Genomic DNA, 11,325 nt, shown 5'->3' on the forward strand with positions numbered 1-11,325 from the left:
ACCCAAATAAGCATAGGGAGCCAAATTACTGGTGTCTACTCAAACACACAGCCAACGCTCCGTCAATGCCAATTTTTTGGCTGGCAACTCTAGTCTAGGCTCTAAAGCAAACAAAACCATAAGTATGATGAGCAGGACGGTGAGGTAAAATACCAACTCCCTTTAATGGTGTAAAATCTTCACCCGCAAAAAAAAGGTAAAATCAAAATAATAATAATAATAATAATAAATAAGTCTACAATAGAAGCGGACTTTTATAGGGTGAAAAATAGAAAAACAACATGGGCGTTGGATCTCCGACGCATGGCTTTGGTCAGCCAGAGAACTGGTGGGGACTTTTCATATATAGCTGTTTGTCGGGGTGGTTTTCGCGAAATGTACAGAGTCCCCTCAAGCTCCGGCGGCCAAGCTGGGTCATCCATCCGATCTAACGGCCCACGGTCGAGCTGATTCTGTTGCAGTCTTTCCCCGGTTAACCGCTGAGGCGCCGACGAGTCAACAAGCTTCGAGATGGCGTCGGCGGCGGCGGCGGCGCTGGCGGCGGCGGGGAAGCGAGAGTTATCCGAGGACGACCTGTACCTCATCCTCCACAAGTCGGCCCCTCTCCTCGCCCTTCGCGCCGGCTCGCCGCTTCTCCCCGGTCCGCCCTAGCTAGGGTTTTAACGCGCCGCTGAATCCGTCCGCAGGTACTCGCCGGCGACGATCCTGACGGCACTGCAGGAGGTGACGCAGCACGCGCAGCGGAGGAGCATCGACTGGCGGGCGCTGGTGGCCAAGACGGCCACGGGGATCACCTCCGCCCGCGAGTACCAGATGCTCTGGCGCTACATCGCCTACGGGCATGACTTCGTCGAGAACGTCGAGGACGGCAGCCCCCAGCCACTGGTTTGTACTCTTGGATGGATTACTCTTCCAGTTCAATTTCGACTAACTTCAGTTGCGTCTTCTAGCCAGTATTGTGGCGTCAGGAACTGTTAGATCTTAAGAGGCCGATGTATAGGAGAAATTCAGTTTGTTCTACTGTTGCCTTATCTTTTCCTAACGGTATTTGTGGTACTTCTGTTGCCCTGATTGATTATGGCAGGGTGATGAGAGCGACTTGGAGTGTGAGATTGAACCCTCTCCTAAGCCGAGCAACGAAGCCGCAGCTGAGGCCTCACGGTTCGCCAAGGTACCACATTTTGTTTTCGTCGAAAGTATTTCTGTCTGTATTGTAGCTGATATGTTTCATTTGTTTATCAGATGCTCCTTCTCGATTTAGGATGCCAATGGCCTAATTTCTGTTTCACCCCTTTGCCTTGTTTATCTGTGTTCATTAGGAACCCATAATCCCGGATATATGAACTTAAACACCATCAGTGTATTTAGTAATTGCATATTTTTTTCTTTTATTTGATTCTTTGATCAAGCACATCCGGGATCAGTGCGAGATGTGCACAAAATTTTGTTTGGCATCTGCTTAAGGTCATTGTGTCCTATTGTACCACAAATCAGTATCCAATGTTGTGCTATGTATGCTATATGGTTATTGGCTTGTCCATATAGATCCTTTGTTGTGTTCTTATACAAAGGAGTTGCAAGGTGTGACCTACTTGGATTTACTTACTACTAATGCTGTTGTGCACTAGGAGTTTCATGTAGTAAGCATGTAACTGTGACATATTCAGTACTGAGTAAAGTGCATCTGCCCTCCTAAAAGTATTGAGGTGGTGTTAAATTAGTCCTAAATATGCGAAAGTGCAGATTCCAGTCCCTTATAGTATTTTAAGTGAGTCTTCACGTGTCCGGAGCAACCCAGCTCGTTGCTGACCGGCACTCGTGGTGCTTTGACCGCAACCAAACAGCCAGAATGCTGCCATGGCAGGAGTTTTGTTGTCATGTAGTAAGCTTACTGTGCTGAGCTGAGCTGCTCAGGACCCGCGGTGACTCAGTTTTAAGGCTGTGTTTGGTTGCAGGAATCTTGTGAAGATTAGTAGAAATCGCGGGGCAATCTGGTTAGATTCCTGCATTTGGCATAACCACTTGGAATGTTAGTTAGAGACTAGATTACTATGATAGGATTCCAGTTGTTTGGGACCTATGGATTCCTTTTGAAACAGGTGGCTATCTTGTCCTAAAAAATGCTAGACTTTAGATATTAGTTCGATTCAAACATAGTGATCGAATTGTACTAATCTTGTGAAGGGCTTTGTGTCCATCCCATTTAGGGCCTCAATCATACTGTATATCCATGCCTATGTACTAATTAAAACTCATCCAACTAATGGTCTTGGGACAATTCAATCCATCATGTCCTGCTATTTCACAATGCGACCTTGACATGGTGTGCAACCAATTCGTTCTTGCATTTGCATCGTTAAATTAAACATACAGTTACTTGTTTTGTTGAAATTGTACTTTCTTATTAAACACTAGCTCCAGTTTTCGTTGAAGATTGATAATAACCCTTGTGCCCTAATTTGGGCTTTATTCTGTATAAGTTAGTAAGATACAGATTCTTTCACAGCGTGCCTTTATTTATGCTAAAAGCAGCCTCATCAGCAGTGAAAGAACAGCTTCCTAGCCGAATAAAACTTTCTAAAGTCAAACCTAGCGGCCTTGCAATGATAAGTAGTTCGGTCTAAGAAGTGTTTTGTTAATAAAAAATACTAGCCGAAAAAGCAGTTCCATTTGAATACTCTGCCGTGAGAAAGAGTTAGATCTTACTAATCGACAATCTGAAAGTCTATGTCAGAAAGGGACATAAAGAAATAAAACAAGTCTTTGAAATACATCAGTATTAATCTACATTGTCTCATTAACAGGTTATATTGCACCAAATGACCAAAACAACTCGATTTTGTATCCGTTGGAAAACTTTAAGGGTTGTCATATTCCCAATTATCTCATTACCATGGTAATATTCCTAGTAATTCACACATTCCTTTCAATCTGGTTTTCTTAGAACCAAATGCCACCTTAAGGTACTGCAGGGACCGGAATGTGCACTTCAATAGAATTAGGAATAACTTGACACCCCCTCAATACTTTTGGGACTGCAGGTGCAGTTCGCTCTTCAGTATGAGCCTATGGAAGGCTGATTGATGCACAGTGTTGGCTCCACTCAAAAGCTTGATTGATGCCTCGTTATCAAATGAGACATGAAGTCTGGTGTTTCACTAGATATCATAGGACAGTGAACAGTTTGGCTGTATTCGTCAATGAAGATCGAGTTCATATGATTCACCCAAGTTTCTTGTTCTATCGCAGAGAGGGTAAAGGTCCATTTTATTTGATTTACAAGATGGACTTCCTCTAATGCCTCACAAGTCACACTCTCAAGTTTCACAAACTCGTAGTTTCTACAGAAAACTGGCTAATCTACAATTCTGCAACTGCAACTATGAGTCAATCTCTACCTTTATATGTAGAAAGACAAAAATTAAAGCGTCATAATGTTTACACCCTCCAGTTAGAAAAGGGTAGCTATCATGTTTGCCCCCTCTAGTGACGAAAGAGTGGCAGTAGATGATATGTACAGTCAACCTTGTAATCTTTGGCAGTGAATATCTTTTGGGATATTAAATTAGACAGATAAAAATAATAATCATAGATTTTTTCTCAAAAAATGCTTTTAGTTATGAAACTTTTTTGTTCTTATTGCAATTGAAATCAAGTATACTCACAGTTGTATTTGGGGACCATGTCTACACCCAAAATGTCATCCTTCTATCACTGGCATATTAGTCTATAAAAAACAGTTCTTATGTCAGCTTCCATTTCACTTACGTAAAATAGTCATCATTTATGGAAAAGGCAAATCTCTAGTTTTGTTAGCAACTTCGTATTGATTACTAACTATGTTGAGTGTAATGCAGTCATGCCATGTACTATTTGCTCTGTTGCATATTTGCACTTCATTTCTTGTTATCTTAGATATGCACAATGTACTTGATCCTATCATATAAATTGCAGATCTTGATGTATGGACCTTCACGCGAGCAAGGTTCTAGTCATCGTGCTAACTCAGATGTTCCTCTGCTAAACACTCCAAATGAAAAGATACCACGTGTTTCATCTGACAAACAGCTTGCTCAGAGCCATCGTCTAACAAATGGTACAGGTCCAGTTTCCAACTCAAAGCAGGCACCCCATACAGGGTTATCTCCTGATTCTTTTGATGGGAATGGACCTCATAATAAAAAGACAAAGAAGACTAAAGCATGGACTAAGGATGAGGATGCAGAGTTAATGGCTGGTGTACATAAGTGTGGTGAAGGAAATTGGCTGGACATTCTGCGTAAATATAACTTCGATAGCACAAGAACTTATGGTCAATTGTCTCAGGTAACTCTATGGTCACCTTGTAAAATGCATACTAGCATCTATTATTGTGCTGCAGTTCATCATTGTTTACATCCATTCGGTTTACCTTAAGTTTTCCCGACTTGTAATAACTTGGTAACATGCTTTGCAAATATTCTAAGGTAAGTAGGCAAATACATGTGCCTCTTGCTGCAGTAGTTAGGTTCCTTTTCTTGTGATCTGTGCCTAGATAAAGTTCCATCTCAACCTTACTTGGTCTGGTTGTTTAGTTCTCATTCGCATATAACTGATGCATAGTATAATGATTAGCTTGATGGGACATCCATGTCTCTCGGTGTACATATTTGTCTGTAGAGTAATTAGGTAACGTGTGCTGTTGTTTTCAGAGATGGGCAGTAATTTCCAAGCGTCAAGCAACAACCAAGCCTGCTAAAGCTAAACCAGTCACCGGGGGATATGATATGAAAGCTACTCAAAAGGCATTCTTTATGGCTCTTGATATGCCTATGGGGAAGCCTGGTGGATTGTCTACATTAAGATCAGGTATTTATAAAATTCTTATAAATTGTCAGTACAGACAGCTCTCATTTAGAATAATGCTTCTTTACCGAAAGTGTCAACAAGTCAAACATTGTTCTATAGCTTCGTTGCGTATCTGAGATGTAAATCCATTCTGGCATCTTTGGAGTGCCTTGTGCTAGCCTTTTGGTGCTCATTGAAGCTTTTTCATGTAGGAGCTTCACAACAAAGCACTCAACATTCTGCTCCAGTATTTGGTGCTGCGGCACCTGAGTTAAAATCTGCAACATCATCATCATTCTCGTTGCCAGTACCGGTGCCAAGTGCAGCCCCTGGGGTTGTGTCAGCACAAGTGCAGGTTCAACCTCCTCGGGTGCAACAGGCTCCTCCTCAAGCTGCGCCCTCAAAAGTGTCAAATGCTTCAATCAAGTCACGAAATAGCTCTAAGAAGCAAACTGCACAAGCAAATCCTACAAATGCTCCTTCATCTATACAAGCTGCAGCTATTGCTGCCGGTGGACGAATCGCCACAGCAAGCATCGCCACCAATTTATTGAAAGCTGCACAATCCCCGCAAGCTGTGCACATAAGATCTCGAGGAAAAGGGTCTTCAAAAACTTCTACAAGCTCTAAAGCATCCACCATGGCTGGCGAGCCTGGAACACAGACTGGCAGTGCTCAACACCCAGAACTTCTAAACTGCAGTGCCCCTACACCATCTCCTACGGTTTTGATAACACAGTCAACCGAGCAAGTTAATGTTGTGCCAGAAGTTGCAGGAGTTAATCCCCCGGAACAATCTGCTAGTGCACATTTGTTGGAACCTGATAGAACATTGAGCACCACACCAGTGCCTGGCCCATGCGACAATATGGAGATTGACGACGACTCAACATTTTGTGTAGTCACGATGGAGGACTTGTTTCCTGAAGACGTGAAGCAGCCAGAGACGGTGAGTCAGCCAGAGATGGTGAGGCAGCCAGAGACAGTGAGGCCGCCAGAGACGGTGAGTCAGCCAGAGATGGTGAGGCAGTCAGAGACGGTGAGGCAGCCAGAGATGGTGAAGCAGCCAGAGATGGTAGATCCCAAAGCCGAGGAGATGATAGATCCCAAGGATGCTGACATGCTGGAGTTCGATCGCTTTGTTGCCCAAGGATGCTTGACTACAGATTATTCTGATAAAAGCAAAGGTGTCAAAATTGCTCCTGGAGCTCAAGGCGCTACTGCCAGCCAGAAGAAGAAGCAGCTACCCACAGTTGGGAAAAGCATCCCTGTGTTTAGAGCACCAGTAATCATGAAGAAGACCAAAGCTCTAGCTTCACATGGGGCGACGCTTGCATCAACAGTCACCTCTAGTGGCCTTGTTGGCACAGGCAATGCTGGTGTGCTGAGTAAAGCAATATATCGGAAGCCAGCTGGTCCAGGCACCACAGGCAAACAAAATAGGTGCCAAGAAATAATGGCCCAGAAGCAGCATGCTATAAACTCAAATAGTAGCGCAATGGCCAGGAATGCGGCTCCCGGCACCGGAACACCAGCCAGGAATGTGGCTGCCGGCGTTGGAGCACCAGCCAGGAATGCGGCTCCCGCCACCGGAACACCAGCTAAAAGTGCGGCTCCTGCCACTGGACCATCAGCTAAAAATGCGGCTCCTGCCAGTGGAACACCAGCCAGGAACACAGCTCCTGCCACTGGAACACCACCAGTCAGGAATATGGCTCCTGGCACTGGAACACCACCAGTCAGGAACACGGCTCCCGGCACTGGAACACCACCAGTCAGGAACACGGCTCCTGGCACTGGAACACCACCGGCCAGGAACTTGGCTCCCGGCACAGCAACACCACTAGTCAGGAACACGGCTCCCGGCACTGCAACACCACCGGCCAGGAACTTGCTCACCGGCACAGGAACACCACCGGCCAGGAACTCGCTCACCGGCACAGTTACACCACCGGCCAGGAACTTGCTCACCGGCACAGGAACACCACCAGCCAGGAATGCGGCTCCTGTCACCGGAGCACCACCAGCCAGGAACTTGCTTACCGTCACCGGAACACCACCAGCCATTCGCCAACATAACCCAGCGGTGAATGGGGCTAGCAAGGGGAATCTGCCGGCCAGCCAATAGCCAGGCTAATGACATGGTAAATGCTGTAATAATGCTCCTAGGGATAATGTGAATAGGGTGTCACACCCGTAGAGTAGACATCATTATTTTTGTTTTTTTCTCTCCCCCCGTGTATGCTCCCTTATTTTCTGAACCAAGTTGCTGAGGAACACAGTAGGTTTGATTGGTCTTATCTTTCATAGTACCACTAGTAGTAGGCAGAACCCAATTGTTAGGGGCACTGAATCTCGGTGTGCGATCGCAATTGCCTTTTCTTGTAGGATCTGCGTCGTCGTATCAGTGTGGCTGTGAGGATTGACGATGGCGCGTCAGGTCGTTCCGTTCCATCTGCATTGCGGTGCTCCGAAAGTGTGGTTGTTAGATTTCCTGAAGTGCATGAGTTGGCTGTTGGATGAGGTCTTGTTGGTGACAGAAGATGTGTATGACTGTATACATGGTGGTTGCAGCCTGGACCATCAGGTACTGAATCTGTTGACAATTTGTCACCTTTGAGTGTGCCATTCAATTTGGTCTCGTCATGGCTTGCGTGCCCGTGGACTGCATGGGCAGCGCGGTGGAACGCGTTGCGCCCCTCGAAGACATGGACGGCGATCAGTGAGCCGTCTGCCTCCGGCCTTGTGCACGGGCTAACAAGCCAGGCCAGTAGCTACGGAACAGTTTAGAACAATCAAGGCTTCAAAATTCACAACCCATAAGCAGTAAAATAACACCACAAACTTCTCATATCTCTGGCACTCCAAAAGCCACAATCCAGAACCGGTAAAACAACGATACTATCATTCCAAGTCTCATCTCTCTCGCTCTCTTCACGTCTCTTCTTGCCTAACAGAAATGAGAAAAAAGAAAAGGGCCAACAAGGCCTTAAACACACTCACAACCAACAGCAAGACCTTAAACACACTCACAACCAAGAGAAAAACGAAAGGAACTGAAATCCACAGCTAAGCATGCATATCAGTGTGTGCATGAATAGGCAGAGCAAACTTAAACACCAGTGGCTGGAGCACTTGCAGCAGCATCGTCGGGCCTGTCGATGATCCCGATGTGGGTGAGCAAGGCCCAGAGAAGCGTGATCAGCTCGCCGCCCCGGTCGATGGCCCGCAGGTGCCCTTTGAGGTTGTCCGACGGAGCCAGGTAAAGGATCATCTCCGACCAAAACCCAGCCAGCAACTCCCACAACATCTCCTCGCCTCCGGTCAGGCCCCCAAGTTGCCTTGCTAGCTTCGCGGCATCCTTGAGCACCTCACGATTCTGTGTAGCACCCAACAACTCGATCAATTGACGGTACCCCGCTTCCGGCGTCAAGGATGACACCTCAATGCCGCCGCCGCCGCAACCGGTGAGGGCTCGCTCGGCGTCTTTCTTAACTTTCTTGTAGAGGTGCTTGCTCCATGTATTATCATTAGGAAGTAGCTCGGGGCAGAATGCCACTAGATACGCGCAATAGCACGACAGGTGAGTGGCGGCGATCTTCTTCTCATAGACAACAGAAGAAGGCCGACCATCTTGTTGGTGGTGTGGGTGCCTCACCTCAAGGATGGTGGTGGCGATGTGCCACACAAGTATGGTGTCAGATGTACCTTCGTTGTTGTTGCAGGCCCAGAGTAAGTTTCTGCCAACTTGGCTCTGGCGCAGGGACGTTGTGCCTTTGCTTAGGCTAGCTCCATTTCTTAGGGCGTTGATGATGCAAGCCTTCACTTCTGATGGTACCATGCCATTATTCCTCCTCTTTCGGCCCAGCAAGTGAAGAAGGCAGCCAGGTAAGAGAAGTTGGTGAAGTTGCCTTCGGTGAAGCACCAACAACGAGGTTTGTCTCATATTGTCGTTCCAATGCCTTTGCAACATGTTGCATCTGCATCGCAACAAAAAGCCAACCCATTTCGGGACGATAGGAGAGAGCTTCAAGGAGACACGGTGCACACATCGACAGGTGAGGATTACTTTGGTCCAGCTAGAGCACATGTGGGAAGCAATATCCCTCGCCTCAGCAACCACCACAAACACAAGGAGTAACAGTAGTGGTACTAGATCAAAATACAAACTGCCAAAATATTGGCTTCTATTGGGGCTATTCAACGTTCCATGACGACAAGCGTAAACGCACCAAACTGTGTGCATCCGGTAACGACTCCAAAAAGCACTCCCATGAGGTAGGACCTCAGGCTTCACCACTAAAGGTTTCCGAGTAGGAGCAGCATTGTTGTACATCACAGGGATGACATCCATCCCAGAAAATAAGCAGTAACTGATGGTCAAGAGTGAGATAACCATGCTAAATATAGTCAGCCGGCTACCCGAGTATGAGACTGGGAGTGGTGAATCGTAATAATCATGAAGAAAAGAAAGCTCATTTGCAACCATCCTAAACGACCTTTCATGTCCACCATCCTTTAGCAACACACTTCTGCAAAATTTGAGGGTCTCGATAGAGATCACACCAGTGAGTTTGTACCTTGCAAATCGACACCTTAGCAACTTAAACAATGCAAATGACAGACATGTATCTTTCAGTTGCGGTATTGGCACCAGAAGCATGTTGTCTAATTTCCAAACTCTGTCAATGGTCACCAAGCTGCCTCCGTGAATTCCCTCCAAGTTGTTTCTGAACATGTAACCATGAGGTTGCTTCTCTACTTGTTGTTCGTCCTCACCCATAACTATGAGTGGAGGAGGCACATTTACAACCTCCTCATTTGTCGGCATTGGCTCGCCATTTTGACCACTTCCTTCTCGCAGTTGCTGCATATATCCAATAACAAGACGAGGATTGCGCCCCAGTGCAAAGGATTTCCGGGCCTTTACGAATGCATAACATTTTAATGCCATTTTGGCATGAATAAGAGCAAAAGGTGTGGATATTCTGAGATAATTAAGAGGTGTGGTCTCTCCCACGGGAATAACATGGGTATTGACAACTAGGTAAACAATCCAAATTCCTTGAATGAGAAGTTCGAAAGGGGGACGTATGCTTCGATCCTCTCTATCATCAGTAGCAACTATAGGGCTTGTATTGATAGCAGAAATCAAAACAAGGCAGGTGGATACTATGACCATGTATGTGTGAAAGAAGTTTGCGAGGCAGCTGCCAACAATTGGACTGAGAGGGACTCTAAAAAGACCGCCGGTTGATCCAGTGGCGGAGAGCACATAAGATATGATGGGTAGAAATAAGGTGGTTGCCCCCAGCAAGAGATAGCGGGTGAATCCATAGTGACGATAACGGTGGCCATAGGCGCCTATTCCGACTATGAGTCCTGCAAGGATGGCGTTGACGAGCATCATTGCCCCCACTCGCCAGAGCTGTCCTGTAACATACTCGAATAACTCATCATCTATTCCTTCGGGGCAGTAATCGAACGTACATTGCTTCAATACTGAAGTATCCTTGCAGCACACTGTTTGTACATTGGACCAGCTGGTAGAATTATCCGCCATGAGCTGATGACCAAATTTAAACATAAGTTATAATTTTTTTTGCGAGTAAACATCAGTATAAATTATTAGCACGATAAAAAAATCTGATCTTGAAAGCAACTACTGTCACAAATGCTATTAAAAATGACACTCTAACGGCGGAGACAGATGCGCAATTAAGTTGGAAATGAATAAGAAAACCATCAAAACTGGAATCAAAACGGTGTGCGGCTTTCTACTGGTTGATTAATACTATAAGTCAGTCGAGGACTGTACCTTGTTTTCGTAGGGGCGATCACACGAAGATGTCAATACAGGCCGCCTGGTCTTGTTTGATTATTCTTCGTCAGTATCTGCAAGCCATGGATCGGAGGACATGCATGGAACCAGTACCAGTGTATATAGGAGTAGAAACTACAAAGTTCACAATCACATTTGTGATGGCCCCACACGGCCAGCCTTACTATGCAATAAGAGATGTTTATCTTTTCTTTTTCCCTTTTCCTTTCTTTCTTTGGAATATGTTGCTTTCGTTTTCATCTTTTCCTTCCTTTTGTTACTATAATATGTTACTTTCTCCTTCCTTTGTCACAAAGCACCATGCATCTTGTCTTTAATCGAATGATTTGCCGTTAGATCTTTCACGTGCGTGCATGATTACCACATCGACCATGCATGGTCCGGAACATGTTCCTTGCTTCTGGGAGTCCCCTAGCCAGCTGCACACGGGCCACTGCTTTGCACAGCAGAACAGATGTGCAGTGTCCTGTGTTCGTTCGGGGAGAAATGTCGGCGGAAGATGATAGACCATCCCACGGGTCTCCACCTCTCACCGGCAACATATTTGGAATCTGGATCGGAAGCCACGTATGTTGGAATGCCATGGCCGGTGACAAGTGACCACAGAGCACGTGAGACACCGACGCAGTATGCAAAGATGTTACCCCCTCCGTTTG

At 46.0% G+C, this 11,325-nt stretch overlaps 2 protein-coding genes across 2 annotated transcripts; one reads left to right on the top strand and one right to left on the bottom strand.

Annotated features, from left to right (window-relative positions):
* The first annotated feature begins 381 nt into the window (after positions 1-381).
* Positions 382-7,217, top strand: LOC123138783 (mucin-5AC). The gene is made up of 6 exons (XM_044558661.1): positions 382-593; positions 687-885; positions 1,085-1,171; positions 3,955-4,326; positions 4,692-4,848; positions 5,040-7,217. Exons 1-6 carry the CDS (start codon positions 511-513, stop codon positions 6,953-6,955), a joined length of 2,814 nt encoding a protein of 937 aa, XP_044414596.1. The 5' UTR covers positions 382-510; the 3' UTR covers positions 6,956-7,217.
* A 491-nt stretch (positions 7,218-7,708) lies between these two features.
* On the bottom strand, positions 7,709-10,767 carry LOC123138784 (uncharacterized). The gene is made up of 2 exons (XM_044558662.1): positions 10,646-10,767; positions 7,709-10,393 (listed from the first exon to the last, which is right to left on the bottom strand). Exon 2 carries the CDS (start codon positions 10,388-10,390, stop codon positions 7,940-7,942), a length of 2,451 nt encoding a protein of 816 aa, XP_044414597.1. The 5' UTR covers positions 10,391-10,393; positions 10,646-10,767; the 3' UTR covers positions 7,709-7,939.
* Positions 10,768-11,325: the final 558 nt, after the last annotated feature.

The sequence above is a fragment of the Triticum aestivum genome, chromosome 6B (genome assembly GCF_018294505.1).
Source record: "Triticum aestivum cultivar Chinese Spring chromosome 6B, IWGSC CS RefSeq v2.1, whole genome shotgun sequence".
NCBI lineage: Eukaryota > Viridiplantae > Streptophyta > Magnoliopsida > Poales > Poaceae > Triticum > Triticum aestivum.